The 19,052-nt window shown below is 37.8% G+C and overlaps 1 protein-coding gene and 1 pseudogene across 1 annotated transcript in view; one reads left to right on the top strand and one right to left on the bottom strand.

The window, feature by feature from the left end:
* The first annotated feature begins 574 nt into the window (after positions 1-574).
* Positions 575-19,052, top strand: part of GNS (glucosamine (N-acetyl)-6-sulfatase) — a 40,725-nt gene continuing 22,247 nt past the window's right edge. Inside the window, exons 1-9 of the mRNA XM_039865909.1 lie at positions 575-927; positions 5,019-5,078; positions 8,022-8,228; positions 9,917-9,982; positions 10,420-10,518; positions 12,061-12,228; positions 13,827-13,909; positions 15,316-15,434; positions 17,155-17,258. Coding sequence (XP_039721843.1) covers positions 739-927; positions 5,019-5,078; positions 8,022-8,228; positions 9,917-9,982; positions 10,420-10,518; positions 12,061-12,228; positions 13,827-13,909; positions 15,316-15,434; positions 17,155-17,258 — 1,095 coding nt within the window. The 5' untranslated portion in view covers positions 575-738. The remainder of the gene's footprint in view (positions 928-5,018; positions 5,079-8,021; positions 8,229-9,916; positions 9,983-10,419; positions 10,519-12,060; positions 12,229-13,826; positions 13,910-15,315; positions 15,435-17,154; positions 17,259-19,052) is intronic.
* Positions 14,034-14,152, bottom strand: LOC120605120 (uncharacterized; annotated as a pseudogene).

The following is a 19,052-nucleotide window of genomic DNA, read 5'->3' as shown; positions in this document are numbered from 1 at the left end:
ATCTTCTAAGAGGGTTTTCAAAAATTTACCAAGAAACATTAGGCTGTCAGGATATTCCTAAAATTGTTGGTTTGTTGGAAACCACTGTAAGAGCTGAAGAAGAATAATCGGGCTTAAGAGTTAAGAGACCTGACTTGAAATCCAGCTCCAAATTTAACAGCTGAGTTGTAGACAAAATCAAAAACGATTAAATATAAGGACCCCAATTAGTGTTCGTTGTCTTGGGAATTAAAACATAGTAGAGCCCCGACTTTACCCACCAGCTGATCTTACTATCTAGTAAATATATTCCTCTTTTCTCTTAATCGCTAACTTAGCTGAATCTCTCCTCCTTTTCGACTTATCTTCCCTCCATTTTAGTTTTCGCAAAACGTACTCAGAAACAGGCCCTGCCGGAACCCAACCCGAGCCTGACAATGACTGAAATATAAGCGCGCGCCCCGCACTCCGCCCGGGTCTTCGCGAATTTCGACCCACTTCCGGATTTCCCTCTCTGCTGCTCCCGCTCGCCCTTCTTTTCGGCCCGCAGCTCCGCCCCGCCGCTGTCACGTGGCCACACGGCGTGCTCCGCCCCAGTCCCGGCTCACGTGATCACGCCTGGGGAGAAAACGCCTGACTCTAGACCCCGGCCTTCACCATACGGCCTTTTTCTTCTTGCGGCTCATCAGCCTCTTACCCTTCAGCCACCTGCGGGTCTTTCGACACTGTCCCGGGGTCCTCCCCGGAGCCTTGTCCACCATGCGGCTCCTGCCTCTGGCCCCAGGTGGGCCCCGACGGCGCAGCCCCCACCACCTCCCCTCCTGCAGTCTAGCACTGCTGCTGCTTTCGCTGGGCTGCTGCCTGGTCTCCCGGGTGGCGGCGGGCTCTCGGAGGCCCAATGTGGTGCTGCTCCTCACCGACGACCAGGACGAAGTGCTCGGCGGCATGGTAACTCCTCTCTGTTTCTGCCCCGCCCCTCTATCTCTTGGGCTGACTCCCTGGTTTCTTGCCCTCTTTTCCCATTCCCACCCGACTCCCTGAACTGTCTGCTTTTGCCAAGCCAGGCCCTTTACGAGGTCTGAGGGGCCGCAGGACTCTCCTCTTCTTTCTCCAGCGGCTCTTCTGGATTGAAACGCATACGCGCACCACACAGAGCTACACAGAGCTACACAGAGCTTCTAGTCTGGACCGTACTGCTGCGGAGTTTGCGTTCATATCTCAAGATAAACAGGTGGACGCCAGTTAGGGGTGGGTTGAACCAATGAGGAGCAGGTGCTGGCTAAGAACACGCAAGCCGCGTTTGGTTTTCTTTAGGATTAGAGGCTTGAAAGACAAGTCAGGCTCCTTCTGTGAGGACCTAGGCCACCTCTGCCTTTGTCTTTGTGTACAGTGTCAGTGCTTGATATGTATAAAATAAGTGCTGAAATGGACTAATCTGGTTGATAGGTTTCGAACTATTCAGGGTGTGCTTTGCCTCTCAAGAATCAGGAAAGTCCAATTAGCCTAATTGAACACCTGGCTGATGCATTAGATACTGTCAGTGTTAGATTTTATATCAAATGGGTGTTGTCACGAGACTTTATTCTTTCCCAGTTCGTTTTGCTTCTGTAAGTTCTCAAGTTTATGACCCTCAGGAACATCTACCCAACTCCCTACTCATGAAGGCCCGGAAAGTGGCTTGCCTAAGGCACGTAAATAGTTGAAGCAGTCAGGACGAAATCTTGACTAGTGCTCTGCCCCTTGGATATAGTATTCCTCTTTTTAAGTGCTTAATTGCTTTCTTCATTTCAGTTCTCTTTTTGCTTTCAGCTAAGTGCTGAATTATGGAAACAGGCAAGAGGTTCCTAACTTTTACTGTGTGGTAACACCTTAGCTTAGTGTCCTTCATCCTGCTGATTTCAACCCATCGAGTGAGTTGTGAAGTCAGTTTAGTGAGTAGCTACAAGCATTTTCACTTTCCTATGATATAAAGTAGAATAGAAAGTGTATGGTACATGTGGTAAAGGTAAGCGTATCAATATGCATATATTTCTAGGTTGTGAATTAAAATGTGTTTCTTACTCAGGGCTGTGTTCAGAGTATGAGAGTCTTTTCTAGCTAATGTTTAAGATGCTTGCATTTTTGACTCCATACTTCCTGCCACATATGCCTCATTGCCTTTCAGTTTCTACTCAGCCACTTTGACATTGATGTGTCTTGACTTAATTGCCCTTTTGGATTTTATTTTGTTTTTCCACCATTCCAACAGCTAGGCTTATCCTCCTCACAAAACTTGTTTTAATTAATAATAGTTTAGCGACTAAAGCATAATTTAAAAATAAAGTTTTCACACTTCTGTTAAAAAAAAATTCATCACTTTTTAAGGTGCGTTCAGAATTCTCTTCAGTTCTTGTAGACCACAGATGTGGTCTATATATATGTATCTGAGGTCTCTTCCCTTTAGCATGTTAATATTTGCTTCTTTAAACCATAGCGGATTCTTTTTAATAAATGTTTATTTATACTGGACAGAAGAACCCAAATCTAGTGGAGAGAAGAAGACAGCTTTCATGTTCCCAACTACCTGGAGAATTCTGGCTTCTCTTGTAGACTTTTCTGGAATATTCTATTACTAGTTGTCAAATGGGACTTGAAGGGGAAGAGCTAAGACAGAAACAGCATTTGAGATCCTACTTGGAGCTAGAGTGTAAGGTGTTTTATACTTGTGCTTCAGTTATCGCAGGAGTCCTTTGCTGTAGGTATTATCCTTATCTCAAATCAGAGGAAATTAGAGTGGGGTAAGTAACTTGACCAAGCTTCGTATAGCTAATGAGGGGCCAAACCTGGTGTCTTGTGATCTCACAGCCCTGTGCTTTCTCCTGTTTGAGAATACTGTGATAATACTGACTTACCAGATGTCATTTCCCATATTCACATCACACAGTTACTTATACCATAGATTACACATTCTTTAGGTGACATTCAAGGGCACCAGGGTGGGTCATGGAACTCTTTAAACATAATTTTCTTTATATATTATCTTCATTTTTGTGGAGAGAAAGGAGGTCTCTGACCCCCCCCCAAAAGATTATGAATTGCCACCATAGTTGGCAAAATAGTAATTATTCCCCCAGACTAACTCAGGTGAAAGGATTATAGTACTTGTGTGATTGTGGTTTAATGTGGAATCTTACATCTTTGAAAGTCTTTACGGTTATTAATATAAATTTCTTACTATGCAACCCTGTATCATCCTCTGGCTTCTGCCTAACTCTCTGACCTTGTTTTATCCCACTCTCTTACAGTGCTGCTTCTGCCACACTGGCCTTCTTTCTGTCTCATGTGCCTCTTTCCTTCTCTGGCAGCCTTTGTACTTGTATTCACTCAGCCAATAAGCATCTTCTCCTGGACCTTTGCATGGCTGACTCATCATGTGACTCTCAGTGCTGAAGTAACCTTCTGAAAGAGGCCATTTCTGACCACCCATCTAAAGTAGTTTCCTCTTTTCCTTCCACCATATGTAAGCACATAATTCTGGTTTATTCTGTTTATAACACTTTTCACTGCCCAAAATGTTTGTTTACCTGAGTCCTCAAAAGTATAAGAATCATCTGGGGAAGGACATTCTATCATTTGCCTAGATCAGTGCCTGGCACAAATTAAGTGTTTAACTCATGTGTCATGATCACCATATAGTCTTACTATAAATCAGACATTCTTCAGTAGCTTTGCATATTTATTAGTTAGTTTGATGATTAAGTCCCATGTAATCGACTCACATGGTCCTTTTTCCCAGTTACACTTTGTCTTGTTTCCCCTCCCTATGTCCTCACTGTAACTCACATTGATCATCCAACTGATGTTTTATTCAGCCCAGTGTTCTTTACCTGAGGGTAGCACCCAGATCATGGTTGCTGACATTGCTTCTAAAGGTTAGCAAAGACATTATATATCTCTAGCATTTCCTGGGAACCTATTACGGATCTACTCATGCAATTATCAAAGCTCTTCTTGAATAAGAATTCTCATCCTTTTGAGCTTACAGGTTCCTTAGGTTTTTCTACTATCTATATAAAACAATGAGGAAAGTCATTTATACACTACTGAAAGTGAGGCCGTTGTTAACATCATTATATATTTGGATTATTTTTCAGGAATACAACAAAGTACACTTAAAGCTGCATTCAGTATGGTCTTAGATTTCAAAAGTACTTGAGTATCATGAACTGACTCATAATACAACTAAAATAAGCCTCCTAAATAGTTCTTGCTGTGTGGAATCTAAATGAAGATTAGTATTTCTTTGATTTGTATTTGAAGGACCGTCTTCATACTTTTATCGTCGCTATGAGATTTGGTATTAATAGTTCTCTGTACCTGTCTGTGTCTTTGATTTTAAACAAAATATAAAAAGCAAGGATAGAAAAGAAGTAATTTCTGAGTAGTCTTTTGCTTGACAGGGTTCTGTATACATACCTGTTTGCCATCCAGTTCAAGTCCTTACCTGAGGTGATTTATCTAGTGCAGAGGGCTGTGAGCTGTTAGTTGAAAAGTGCGTTTCTGGGCTCCACCACTGAATGTCTGGTATTTGAGTAGGTTTCAGAGCTTCAGGGCGTTGCTGGCTTTCAGAACCTGAGTATTATATTTGTTTTAAGAGGTGGAAGACCCTTTTTATATGATTTCCCACATCCTGCTTCTAAAGATGAAATAATAGTTATAGGTCTGCCCTATCTCATAAGGGGGCTGGCGATTAATGAGAAACGGGCACAAAATTTCATTACATTGAAATCAGTGTTGCTAGAATAATGCCATCAGCTGTGAACTTTACCTTCCTGCAAGCATTATGACTTCCTGAACTTTTTGCATAGGAAAGCGCTGACTAGCCAAACCTGTTTGCTTCATCTCCAGAATCACACTCTCTTGGCCATTTCTTAGTGTCAGACAGAGCTGATCGGTTGGGGAAAAAAAAGTTGAGATAAGATGCAAAAACCATGAATTTTGGTCCGTGTGTTGTAGTTTATTGGTTTAAAGAAATTGTTTAACAAATATTTACTTTACAGACACCACTAAAGAAAACCAAGGCGCTCATCGGAGAGATGGGGATGACTTTTTCCAGTGCTGTAAGTTTTGAAGCTAATTTGTCTTTATGTTCTAAGAAGAAACACTCTCTTTGGGGTAGTCTAGTATAATCTGTGTGTTTCTATCTAGTTAAATGCCTGATCTGAAGGAAGGACTTTATTTAATGTGATATAAATTCTTTTAATTAAATTAATACTTCTTACCGGTTGAAGATTAACTGCAGGTATTTTCTAAGCCAGTCTGATCTGTAACTCAGAACTAGAGAATTTTGAAACTGAGCTTTGAAAATGAATCATAAGAACCAAACATTCATGCTATGTAAACTGCTACATGGTAAAAGCTTGCAGGCCACTTTACAAAGCCTAATTAACCCTGATAGCCAAACATGACAAAGGTAATAGGAAAACAAAACCCACAACCACATATATGTGTGTATATATGTGTATACATATATATGTATGTAGAAAGCAAATAAATGTATATAAACAGATGCAAAGACTCAAAATACTAACAAATTCAAGAACCATATACATACCCAAGTAAGTGGTAGCCTAGCTTAATATCAGAAAATCCATTGAACAGCAGCATAGAATTGTGCTTAAGAGCATCAGCCCTAGAGCTAGATTGCCTAGTTTTGAATGCTCTCTGCCTCTTTTCTAGCTGTGTGACCTTGGGCGAGTTATTAACCTTTCTGGCCCTCGGTTTCTACATTTGTAAATGGGGGTACTAAAAGCTATCTCAGGGTTTTTGTGAGGTTAAGTGAATTGATACATGTAAAGCAAGCACTTATATCAGTGCCTGACTTACACTAAGTACAATCATCCCTTGGTATCTGTGAAGGATTGCTTCCTGGACCACCCTCCACCCGCCAAGATACCAAATCTGTGGATGCTCAAGTCTTTAAATTAAATGGTATAGTATTTGCATGTATATTGCACACATATTCCTGTATACTTTCAGTGGTCCCTTTTTGGCACCTGCGACTGGTGCTTTTATGAGAATCTAATGCCTGATGATCTGAGGTGGAGCCAAGGCAGTGATGATAGCGCTGGGGAGTGGCTGCAAATACAGATGAAGCTTTGCTCATTTGCCTGCCACTCACCTCCTGCTGTGTGGCCTGGTTCCTAACAGGCTGTAGACTGGTACTGGTCCGCAGCCCAGAGGTTGGAGACCCGTGCTTTAAATCATCTCTAGATCACTTATAACACCTAATACAATGTAAATGTTATATAAATAGTTGTTATACTGTATTGTTTAGGAAATAATGACAAGAAAAAAGTCTGTACATGTTCCATACAGACGTACCCATATCATAAACCTAACTACATATAGTTCACATCAACAACATAACTTTTTTTCCCGACTATGAATATTTTCAGTTGGTTGGTTGGTCGAATCTGTGGATACAGAACCCACAGATACTACATAATGGTGATTATTATATTGTCTACCAACACGGTATTAATAGTTGAAAGAAGGATAATTATATGTTCTTCTCAATAGATGCTTGAAAGTCCTCTGAAGTTTTAGCATCTTTTCCTGGTAATTTATTAAAGTATTGGAAGAATACATCCTTATGATGAATACCTCAGACAAATAGCACACCTTATAGTTAAGGTGAAAGACTCATGTCACTACTGTTAGGGAGAAGACAAGTGCAGAATACCTCCCAATTAATGTTGTTCTGAACTGTCTAGTTGTTGGCATACGTCTCATGGAATTAAGAGGTAAAACTTATGGGAAAAGACAAATATTTCCACTTACTTGGATTTTTTGCCTAGAAAATAGAATTGTTGGAAAACTTAATAGCATTTAGTAAGGTAGAAATGGAAAAAATAAAAATTTTCTTCCATAAAACCAGTTAGAGAAATATAGCGGGAGAAAAGTTCCCATTCATATAGCAGGAAGAATGTAGACTCTAGGAATAGCTGGTGGTGGCTAGTAATGGTTATTTAAGATCTATGTAAATAAAAGTTACAGAACTCTGTGACTGATATAATATGCTCTACTGGATACTATACTATAGTATGCAGATATAGGAAACAGTATGATATTGGCCTAAAAATAGGTCAGGAGACAAAAGGAAAGAATTAAAAGAGTTGCCAATGTAAAAATTACAAAAGTCAAACATCTAACAAAATTAAAGGGCAAAAGTAAAAAATGGGAAGTATCTGTAACACTACTGAATCCTTAAATTTTATGTAAGAGGCCAACAGCTCAGGAGGAAAAAATGTGCAAAGCACATGAACAAACCATTCACATAAACGATTGGTCAGTATGTGTGTGGAGAATGTTCATCCTCACCAGTATTTTAAAATGTCAAATGCAATTTGAAAGACCAAATAAATGCTAAGTATTTAAAAGGGATAATATGTAATTTTGGCAAGGGTGTGTTCAAATGAGCATTCCTACTCGGCTGGTGCAAGTATAAGCTAGTATTACCATCTGTAAAGTGGCTTGGTGATGTATATTAAAAATTATACAAATATTATTGGGTATAATGGGTTAAATATATTGATGACAGTAGCTAATAGAAACATAGCATAGAAAAAAAAATCCATATCCCGTGTGTAAGGTAATACAGGAAATGTGTAAAGCTATAGATCAACCTGAAAATTACCCTCTACTTCTTAGAGACATTACATTCAAGTAGTATCCTTTATCTTTAGTTAAGACCTGGTTCCCACCACACTGTGCTCCTTGCATGTAACTATTTCTTAGGCAGCTGAGATTAGAATAATTTATATTATCCTTCAGAAAGAAACCATCTGAAAAAGAAATCTATTCTCTTGGTTTGCTTTATCTCTAGTTTGTAACTTAAAGCAGCTCAGAAGTGTGTTATGTATAAAGAAAATCTCTATTCGATGGGAAACTGGAAATTTGAAATTAAAGTATTGAGCAGCTTTCTTTATTTTCTTTAGAAATGATGAGAAATCCATCTTTCTTGTGTAACTTTGTTCTTTTTGCTTCTGTTTCCTTTGTAGTATGTGCCAAGTGCTCTTTGCTGCCCAAGCCGAGCCAGTATCTTGACAGGGAAGTACCCACATAATCATCACGTTGTTAACAACACTTTAGAGGGGAACTGCAGTAGTAGATCTTGGCAGAAGATTCAGGAACCGAATACTTTCCCAGCAATTCTCAGATCGGTGTGTGGTTATCAGACCTTTTTTGCAGGGAAATACTTAAATGAGGTATGTTGAATGATCTAATCCTTTTTTTAAAAAAAGTAACAGCTGAATTAATGTAATTCATGTTAATTGTTTTTTAGTTAGCATCCATTCAAATTATGTTAAAGGGGTTTTGGTTTATGTTGTTTTCTCCTAATCTGCCTGTTAAATAAGAACTTACCTACATGAACATATTTACATGACTTGGTTACTACAGTTATTCCTTTAAGTAGTTTCAGGAGCATTTATTTGAAATTATCCCAGGACTACTGCTGTCTGATGCATCTTCCTCTTTTTCCTCAAGAATTCTGCTTGTCATGTGGCTGTCATGGTATCTTTGTTTCCATTTCCTCTTTATTAGGATCAGAGTGAATTATTTTTTCCTCTTACTATCTTCTCTGAATTAGAACAACTTATGCTTAACCCATTCTGCAACCTGAAAAGTGGGAATAAAATGTGGAGAAATCAATGATAAAGAGCACCAAGAGCCTGAGATCTTCAGGACATTAAAATTTACGGCCGAGTAGTTGGTTTGATGGCCTTGTGGACATGGATGAAGAGATACTTCATTGTGACCTGCCAGTGCCGGATTTCATGGCCTCACATCCACCACAGTTGGCCTTGGCTTTTAGAGTTCAAGCTTAAAAGAAATAGCAGATATGAGAATGTTTGGGGTTATCCCTTATAGTAAAAGTAGGGATGCCGGACAAAGAAGATGTACATTTTCTTATATGCTTTAGATCTGTGGTTGCTAGAGATTTTAATATCTGATCTGACATTTCTTTTACTTCTCCCCCTCCCCACAGTAATTAGGTGGGTTTGAAGGAAGATGAGCCAATTTGAAAAGAATTGTGAGAAATAATTAAGGATACTAGGTTATTGGGTTAAGGCTGTGGGTCATAAAAAGAACCTGTACTACTTTATATATGAAAGATCATCTATCCTGTATACAAAATAAAGAGAAATTTTTTCAAATAACAAAGATTTAGTTCTCAGGTATTAAATTCTGCCTTTCATGTGCAGTATTAAACCTTGTCACAATACAGTGGGATGATTCTATGGTTTCTTCACTTATTCATCTTATCAAATAAATTGAGTCCCAAAATAAATTTCATCAGCAGGACAACTGAAGTTTTAGGCTGATAGTTCATAGTTGGATTAGTTTCGCTGTTAGCCACAGGTCATGCTCTCAGTAGTACAGCAAATGAGCCCTGTGGACTTTTTCTATATAGGGCTAGAAGTAAATAGTTTAGGCTTTACAGGACAATATATCTCTCTTGTTGCTATTCAGCTGTGCCATTGTGGCCTGAAAGCAGCCATAGACATGTAAACTAATGAATGTGGCTATGTTCCAATAAAACTGTATCATCACTGCAATTTCAATTTCATGTTATCTGTTGCATGTCACAAAATGGTCCTCTTTTGATTTGTGTTTATATTTTTAAATGGCTGGAAAAAAATTCTTAGCTTGCTGGCCATACAGAACAGTAGACAGGCTAGATTTGGCCCATTGACCATAGTTTGCTAACTATTGCTTCAGAGGTTTCTAAGAGTATAGTTTTCTTTACTTTTAGCTGGTTTATATGTTTGGGGAAAGTGAGCGCTTAACTATGTTTCAGGGACTGATGTAAAAAGATTCCAAAAGTTTCCTGTTTCTTTGTGCTCTGGTCATATCTAAGGACTTCTAATGCCCTGCTTCTCTTGTTTTTCAGTATGGAGCTCCAGATGCAGGTGGTCTAGAACATGTTCCTCTGGGATGGAGTTATTGGTATGCTTTGGTGAGTGATTATTGAAGTGAGTGACAATTACATACAGTCCTACCGATGCAAAATATGTTTACTTTCTGATTTAGCTCTGACGTTGAAATAACTTGTCCACTTTTGTGATTGGCTATTTTATCTCCTTAAAGGAAAGTCTTTTGACTTGTGAGTCACTTTTTTGTGGGATACTTTTCTTGCATTACAGAAGGTTTAGCAACATTTTGCTGTTCTACTTGACCCACTCCTGGTTTGTTTGTTTTTTAAGTAGGATATATTATTGAAACTATGTTAGAGGTTAATAAATGCTAGTTGAAAAATCCAATGTTGACCTGAGTAATTATCTTTTTTACAATGTCTTATCACTCTTTAAACAGAGTATAGTTTAGCCCAGCATGGTTTCTGACTTTCATTTTGTGTACTGACCTCATAACAAATTTTATTTTTGTCTGTTTAAGGAAAAGAACTCTAAATATTATAATTATACCCTCTCTATCAATGGGAAGGCACGGAAGCATGGTGAAAACTACAGCGCGGACTACCTGACGGATGTTTTGGTGAGTTACTGAAGCTCTGTCCTTGCAGATTTGGCTCACACTTGATTGAAGACTCTGCCTAGAAAACCTGTAGTTATATTTATCCATCTTGGACAATGTGAATGAATAATAACTTGATCTAACTGCCAAAGAATATTTCCAACTGATTAAAAACTCCTAAGGGTATTTTTCTTTGTATATAAGCCAGGCTCAGATCTAATGTTCTTGAAATCCCAGCAACAAATCCCTTTTCCCAAAGCTAATCTCTAAGACTATAGAGATTACTTCAGAGAGGTTTTATTTTGTAAGGATTTCTACTCTTGACTCCAATTTTACTCATAAGCTATAAGATAGCGGCTTCATCATAAGGGTTGGAGGATAGGGAGATGGGAGTTCTTTAGGCATTGGGTATTTATATATTAATAAAAAATTCTGAAGTTGGGTGAATTTGGGACTTCCCTTTCCTGTCTAAGGTGTTCCTAATGATAACTCCTTAGAGCATTCATTCACCAAATATTTCAGCACTTATTATTCAGCAGGTATTCAGCAGTAAATGAAGCAAAGTCTTTGATTCTGTGGAAAGTAACTTTTTAGTGGCTGATTTTATTTATACGTATGTGTATGTACATACACCTTCATTGTTGTTTTGTTAGATGCTGATCAGTTAGAGAAATGATACAGGCTATGGGGATTACTTAGGTAATATTTAAACAAAATCGTGAGGGAGAGGAGAGTGAACTGTAAAGGTCAGGGGAAAGAGTGCCACAGACAGGGAATGAAAAATGTGAGGGCACTGAGGCAGCAGTTTGCCTGGCATGTTGGAGAAACCACAGATTTCTGACAAGGCTAGAGTAAATTGGTAGGCAGAGTGACGATAGGCAATTAATACAGTCAGTATCTTTCAAGTTTAGTATTGGGAATAAATGAGGCTATAAGTCAGCTAGAACAGAGCTTGCTTTGGCAACACATATACTAAATCAACTAGAACAATTCGCATGTGTGGGATGCTTTCATTTTCATAAAGTATCTCCAGATAGCAAATATAGAATATACGTCCATATAAATTAAAGCCCTGGTGTGATTTACTTGGATTTAATATTACTGATTTAGCTTAGCTACTTTAGCTGACCTAACTTATGATATCAACTCTACACATTTTTGTAAGAATAAGGTAATATACCTTTTTCTGTTGTGAATTAGATTGACTATATTCTTTAAGGTATCAAATGTATATACTCTAAGCTGCATTAATGTAAGTTAATACTAAAATGGCCAAATTACTATTTCTTATGGCAAATAACACTTTATTTTTAGATCATGTAAAATCATCAAGATTTTAATTGCTTTTTTAGGATGGTGTGCTTTTCAGTTTTTATAAGTATTGCCTAAAAGCCAAATATTTGTTCCAACAATATGCTTGCAAATGACCATGACATAGATTATATGCTAAGATTGGTTAAAGGCTAATAGGACCTTGTACCTTCTGTTCACCAGAGAACATGTATCTATCAAGTCCTCAACTAGTGGATAGGGTAGGAGATGACAAATCTTTGTATATGTCAGGCTAATGTCTCCTTGGACTTCCTGGATTACAAGTCCAACTCTGAACCGTTCTTCATGATGATCTCCACTCCAGCGCCTCATTCACCTTGGACAGCTGCACCTCAGTACCAGAAGACCTTCCAGAATGTCTTTGCACCAAGAAACAAGAATTTCAACATTCATGGAACGGTAGCTTCCCTTAATCCTTGAATTAAGCTATACTCAATATAGTTAATTGTATACTAGTCAGGGAGCCTTTGAGCTTATAGTTGGTTTTCCTTCTAGATCTTTTAAAGCTAATTACACCTGTCTATAATACAATAGATAGTATAAACTTGCTTCAGAAGTACAGATAAGATTCCTGCCACATATCCAGTGAGCAACTGGAGAGTCCACAGGGAACGTTAAAGAGATGCCATCTTTCTTGACTACAGGCTCTCCTGATAACCTCTGTGCTGGCTCTCCTCTGTCTGGCAGTGGCTAAGACATGTCTTTTGGGGCCAAGTTGGGCCTGCAGCAGCCTACTCTGGGTGGCCCTCACCAGGCCTGAGGCATAGGAAAAAGAGGGGTGACACAGTGCAATATTGTTGGGAAGGGAAGTTGAATGGTGAGATAGATAAGGTAACATAAGAGCTACAACCTATATATTTGCCTCATATGCCAGTTACTTATCCTTCCCTTGGCACAGGGTATTGGCACTGGTTCAAATGCAGAAGGCCTCTACTACTTCATACCTCTTACTCAGAAATCTTAATTGCTTATGAGTTGGTGGAAAGAATGAGTCTTGGAGCTAGTCTCAGCACTACTACTTTCTGGCTAAATGACCTAACCATGAGGTAGATGCTAACTTATTTTTCTATCTAAAGTGGGAGATCCTAATCCTCAAGGTGACTGCTATATGGATTAAAGTACATAGAAACATCTAGCATATTGCCTGGAATATTGTAAGCATGCACTTATTAAGTATGATTTTTAAAGCTGAGTGAACTGAGTTTTAAACTAGAAGGCCATCTCAAATTGTGTTCCAGAAGAAATTGATAGAAGTTCTCAGGACCACGTAAGTTTATAAACTTTAGATTAAATAAGTCACTCTGCTATAGGATATTTCAGTTATTCAGATTCCAACATGAATTTTCAACAGGAGGATATGCTATAACAGCATTTCTCAAACATATTAACTAAAGAACACTTTGAGGATCATAGTTTGGGAGATAGTAGCTTAGGATTTTAAGAACAGGAAGGAAGAAGAGAATGGTGTATGAGAATATTTTTGTTTTATTAAAAATTTGATTTTTTAATTTAAATGAGAAGAACCCTCCAGATTTAGACTTGAAATTTTAGTGACAAGATTTTCCCCAGGGTTTGGGATGATGGCTATCTTGGGTAAGAAAATAGAAAGCAATAAAATGTGGACTTATTAGGCAAAACTTAGAGGAAAATAAAGTTAATATTTATCCTTTTGGAGTTTGGGTAGTAGACCCAAAGCAGAGACTCAGTTAAAAATTTAATCTCCTTTGAGCCAGTAGTTTCTCCTTATCTCTCACTAAATCTCTTATTAATGCTTATCAATTCTGTTGACAAAGGAAAAATCTAAGGAATGAGTGATAATCCACAGAAAATATTTTTGAGAACACGGGAGGGAAATGAGGAAGAGAGAAAGTCTGAAATAGCTTGAACAGGTTCCAGTTAGTTTTTGCTAAAGTGTAAAATCCTTTTAATTATCTACTCTAGTAGATTATTTGACTGGATGACTCAGTGTTAACATTTTTTTTTCTTTGAAATTTTAGAACAAGCACTGGTTAATTAGGCAAGCCAAGACCCCAATGACTAATTCTTCAATACAGTTTTTAGATAATGCATTTAGGAAAAGGTAAGAGCCGCTATAGTCTCTCTTTTTTTTTTTTTTTTTTCTTTTTTAGGCCAGGCAACCCTTGGTTGACCTCACAGATTGCAAGGAACTTGTCGTCTTAAGATCCCCTTTTTTTTATTTTTTACTCCTACAGTACCTGGTCTTCCTAGCTGATCTCCCATCCAAGTACTAACCAGGCCCAACCCTGCTTAGCTTCGGCGATCAGACGGGATCGGGTTTGTTCAGGGTGTCATGGCCATAGACAAGCTGCTATATTCTCAATCTGGGTGGTCTTTGAGGACCCTCCAAATCAGCCTATGAACGGGACTGTACCACATGGTTATCCTTGAGACAAAATCACGTTGACGGAGGAGACTCTTTCATAGGGGATCTGCTGCCTCAGAAGCAGAGATTCCTTAACATTCAGGGGTATGAGGTGGCCTTTGGACCCCACAACTAATTAAATAATCCATTTTTTTGCTTCATTAAAACATATTGCAAACTGGAGCCATTTGATTAAGAAAAAAGTTTTCTCCATTTAAAGAAAAAGTAGCTTTGTTAGAGATCAGTCCCCTCAATATTTGCATAAGACCCAAAGGCTTAGACCAGAGCAAAATATTTACCTTTGCTGTTTGGAATTTTCAAGACATTCTTTTAAGTCATTTTTTAAAAATCCATTACTTTCTCTTAAAGGTGTATATTTTAGACCAGGGGTTGGCAAGCTTTTTCTGTAAAAGGCCAGATAGTAAATAATTATAGGCTTGCAGATCATTTCTCTGTTGCAGCTGTTTGGCTCTGCTGTAGGAGAACAAAAGCAGCTCTAGGTAATATGTGAGTGAATGAGCATGGCAGTGTTCCAATAAAACTGCGTGTGTATAAAAACTGAGTTGTCATTTAATATGGTACGAAGTTTCAGATTTGCAGAAGTTTTGGAAACCTGTTTCACTATGTGAATATACTTAATGGTACTGACCTGTACACTTAAAAATTGCTAAGATGATAAATTTTTTGTTTTTTACCACAATTTAAAAACTGAAAAAATGGGTAATGGGCAGGCTTTGGCCCCTAGCTGTAGTTTGCCAACCCCTAGGTTAGACCAGTAAACACTGTTGTGGCACAGGTCTATCTGAATTAATCTGTATTACTCAGTACTGAATTGACAACTTTCCCTTCCAGTTGTCTGTACTCTCATCACCAGTGGTAGTAATAAAGCTAACTAGTAATAAAAAGCCTTAGTTATTTCTTTGGAAACAGTTAAAGTTGGAATGAACTAACTATATTCTGAATTTTTCTAATCTGTTTTTTTGCAATGAGGGCGTCTGAGGAAAGGAAATATTTGGGATTTGAGTGTTTGGGGAGAATGCTTTAGAGGTTTTGTGGGTGTCCTTCAGCCACGTTTCTGAGGTCCTATTGCTGTCCACATCCAGGTGGCAAACTCTACTCTCAGTTGATGACCTTGTGGAGAAATTGGTCAAGAGGTTGGAGTTCAATGGGGAGCTCAACAACACTTACATCTTTTATACCTCGGACAATGGCTATCACACAGGTAAGGGGCATGGTTAGGTACTCCTGTGACCTTTGCAAGGTGTCTTTTTTTTTTTCCACCCAACCAGTAGCAATGGCAGGAGCTCTAGACCTTTTATAGCAGTGGAGAGGCCAGAGGGAGGGTCTTCCCTTCAGGACCCCTCTGGTTAAGGGCCAACTCATTCCCACATGGAGAGACCATGTTTCATTATTTGCTACATTATATGCTAAATTACATGATATTCTAGGAGTCAGGAGCAGAGTAGGCTTGATGGGTCGGAGGCAGGATTTAAGGAGGAGGTAAACTGAATTAGATTTCAAGGACAAGTAGATCTTAGAGAATAGAGGTAAGATACTTTCCACAGGAAAACCAAGAGAAGGTTGTCTTGTGGCAAAAACTCTTATGAAATTGTGAAATTAGTTATTTTGATTTGTGTGTGTGTGTGTGTGTATGTGTATGTATATGTATGAGTGGTTTTTGTTTTGTTTTTTCTTTTCCAAACTGCAGTATAAGTCAGCCCAATGCCCTTGACTTTCATCCTTTCTACTTGGACCTTCTGTGTAATTAAAAAGCAATGTCGTCTTCTTTCCCCACCTATAAATTTCATAAACTTGAATTAACCTGAGGCTTGCTTATTACATAGGAGCAGATTGACTGGGCGTTTAATGTAGTATTGTGAATATTTTTAAGCACCCAAAGTAGAGACTAGTAAAATAACCTCCATGTGGCCAATCTTTTCAATTCTCTCTACCCTTCCGTTTCTTTTTAGTGAAGTTTTGAAGAAACCCCATACATTGTGATTCCACACATCAACACTTGATTTTGCATCTGACTAGTGTATTATGTGTGAGGATCTAGAAAAAGTCCACGTTACCTTTAGGTTTTACAGGTCCTAAAGTGTCATTTGCCACTGATTTATTGGAAAAACTGGTCTTTTGTCCTGTAGAATATCTCACATTCTGGATTTGGCTAATTGATGTCTTGTGGTGTTCTTACTTATTTATATCTGGCATTTTCTAGAGATTGGTAGTTAGATCTAGAGTCTTAACAGAAATTTACATTTTCAGCAAGAATGCTTTGTTGGTGATGCTGCTGTGTACTTCCTATTGCATCACTTCGTGATGCCTGTGGTATCTGGTTGCCTTACTTTAGGGATATTAATATTGATTGATGGCTCTTGTGGTATCAGCTGGAGCCTGTCCTGTGAACTTTTTGTGGCTAAAGCTTCTGTTGATGATTGTTGCTTAAATCCATCATTCCCTCAAATTGCAAAATGTTGACTTCGTTAACTCTGTCCTTTTTCATTTATTAGCTGGAATTCCTCAGGGAAGAACTTTCTCTCATCAGCTGTTTGGTTATCTTAACATGCAGTTTATTCAGGAAAGGCCAGATAAATGTTTTTGTCTCTTTATTTAGCAGTTTTTAGAATAAACTCATTAAATTATGATCAGGTCGAGTATCATACATAAATTATCTTTGTGTTTCAGTACTTTCCAGTCTTTCTTTTTGCTTAATTTTTGCTATATTAGACCAGGGAATCCACCTAGGCATTTATTTAAAGAAGACGAACTAATTGTTCATCCTGCCTTATAGTAATAAGATAGATGCTCAGGCAAATTTAAGCTTCCTATTAAAACACCATAATTTAGTAGAACAAAGTTGTTTTGATTATTAAATGAACAAATGCATGAGTGATACTTCTATCTTGGCTCCTTCGTTACCCTATGTGTTTTGTTTTCAGGACAGTTTTCTTTGCCAATAGACAAAAGGCAGCTATATGAGTTTGATATCAAAGTTCCACTGTTGGTTCGAGGACCTGGGATCAAACTAAATCAGACAAGCAAGGTAGGTGCCTGACAAATGATTCTGTTTATAGGTAGCACTTGCTTGAGAAAAGAAAGCTAGTTCCTCCAAAAAGGAGGCCGCTTAGATTTCTCTTCCTATGAAGGAAAAAAGGTGATTGGCTTAAAATCTTTTAAGTGGATTTTATTAATAAGTCTTGGAAACAGTGACTTTTTCTAAACTCCTGCCCCCGCCATTAACTGTATCCCGCTTCATATATATATATACACACATATATATGTGTATATATATATGTGCGTATATATATATATATTTCAACACGAATAGCTTTTGTCTTTTTATTTATTTTAAATTATAGTTACATACAATATATATTAGTTTCAGGTGTACAACATAGTGATTAGACATTCATATATCTTACAGAGTGATCACAATAAGTCTAGTAACCTTTGGGCACCATACGTAGTTTTTATAGTATTGGCTATATTCCCTAGACTGTATTTTACATCCCCATGACTAACTTTATAACTGGCAGTTTGTATTTCTGAATCCCCTTTACCTTTTTTGCTCCTCCCTTCATCACTATTCTATCTGGCAACCGCTAGTTTGTTCTCCATATCTATGAGTTTGTTTTTGCTTTGATTTTTTGTTTAATTCGTTTTTTAGATTCTACATATAATGAACCATACATTATTTGTCTCACTTACTTCACTTAGCATAATACCCTCTAGGTCCATCCATGTTGTTGCAGATGGCCAGATTTCATTCTTTTTACGGCTGAATAATATTCCACTGTATATACATACGTACCTTCTTTAGTCATCTGTTGATGAGCACCTAAGTTGCTTCTATATCATGGCTATGATAAATAATGCTGCAATGAGCATAAAGGTGCATATATCTTTTCGAGTTAGTGTTTTGGATTTTTTTCAGATAAATACCCACAGGTGGTATTGCTAGGTTATATAGTGGTTCTACTTTTAATTTTTTTGAGGAACCTCCATACTGTTTTCCATTATGGCTGCACCAGTTTCCCATCTTACCAGCAGTTCATGAGGGTTCCCTTTTCTCCACATCCTCATCAATACTTGCTGTTTGTTGATTTACTTATAATAGCCATTCTGACAGGTGTGAGGCGATATCTCATTGTGGTTTTGATTTGCATTTCCCTTATGATTCGTTATGTTGAGCATCTTTATTGTGCCTGTTTGCCATCTATATGTCCTCTTTGGAGACATGTCTACTCAGGTGCTCTGCCCATTTTTAAATTGGATTGTTTGAATTTTTTTGATGTTGAGTTGTATGAGTTCTTTATATATTTTGGATATTAACCTCTTATTGGATTTATTATTTGCAAATATTTTTTCCTATTCAGTTGGTTGCCTTTTTGTTTGGTTAATGGTTTCCTCTGCTGTGCAAAAAAAGATTTTTAGTTTGATATAGTCTCATTTGTTCTTTTTTTTGCTTTTGTTATCATTGCCCTAGGACATATATCCAAAAAGATATTGCTAAAACTAACACCAAATAGTTTATTGCCTATATTCTCTTAGGAGTTTTATGGTTTTAGGTCTTACGTATAAGACTTTAATCCATTTTGAGTTTATTTTTGTATATGGTGTAAGGAAATGATCTAGTTTAAATTTTTTTTGTATGTATGTGTTCATTTTTCCCAGCATCATTTACTGAAGAGACTGTCCTTACCTCATTGTATATTCTTGCCTCCATTGTCATACACTAATTGACAATATAAGTGTGGATTTGTTTCTGGGCCCTCTATTCTGTTCCATTAATAGATATGTCTGTTGTTGTGCCAGTACTATACTACTTTGATTACAG

The sequence above is a fragment of the Pteropus medius genome, unplaced genomic scaffold (genome assembly GCF_902729225.1).
Source record: "Pteropus medius unplaced genomic scaffold, Ma_sr-lr_union100, whole genome shotgun sequence".
NCBI classification, from domain to species: Eukaryota; Metazoa; Chordata; class Mammalia; order Chiroptera; family Pteropodidae; genus Pteropus; species Pteropus medius.
This window is presented reverse-complemented; position numbering and strand designations above follow the sequence as displayed.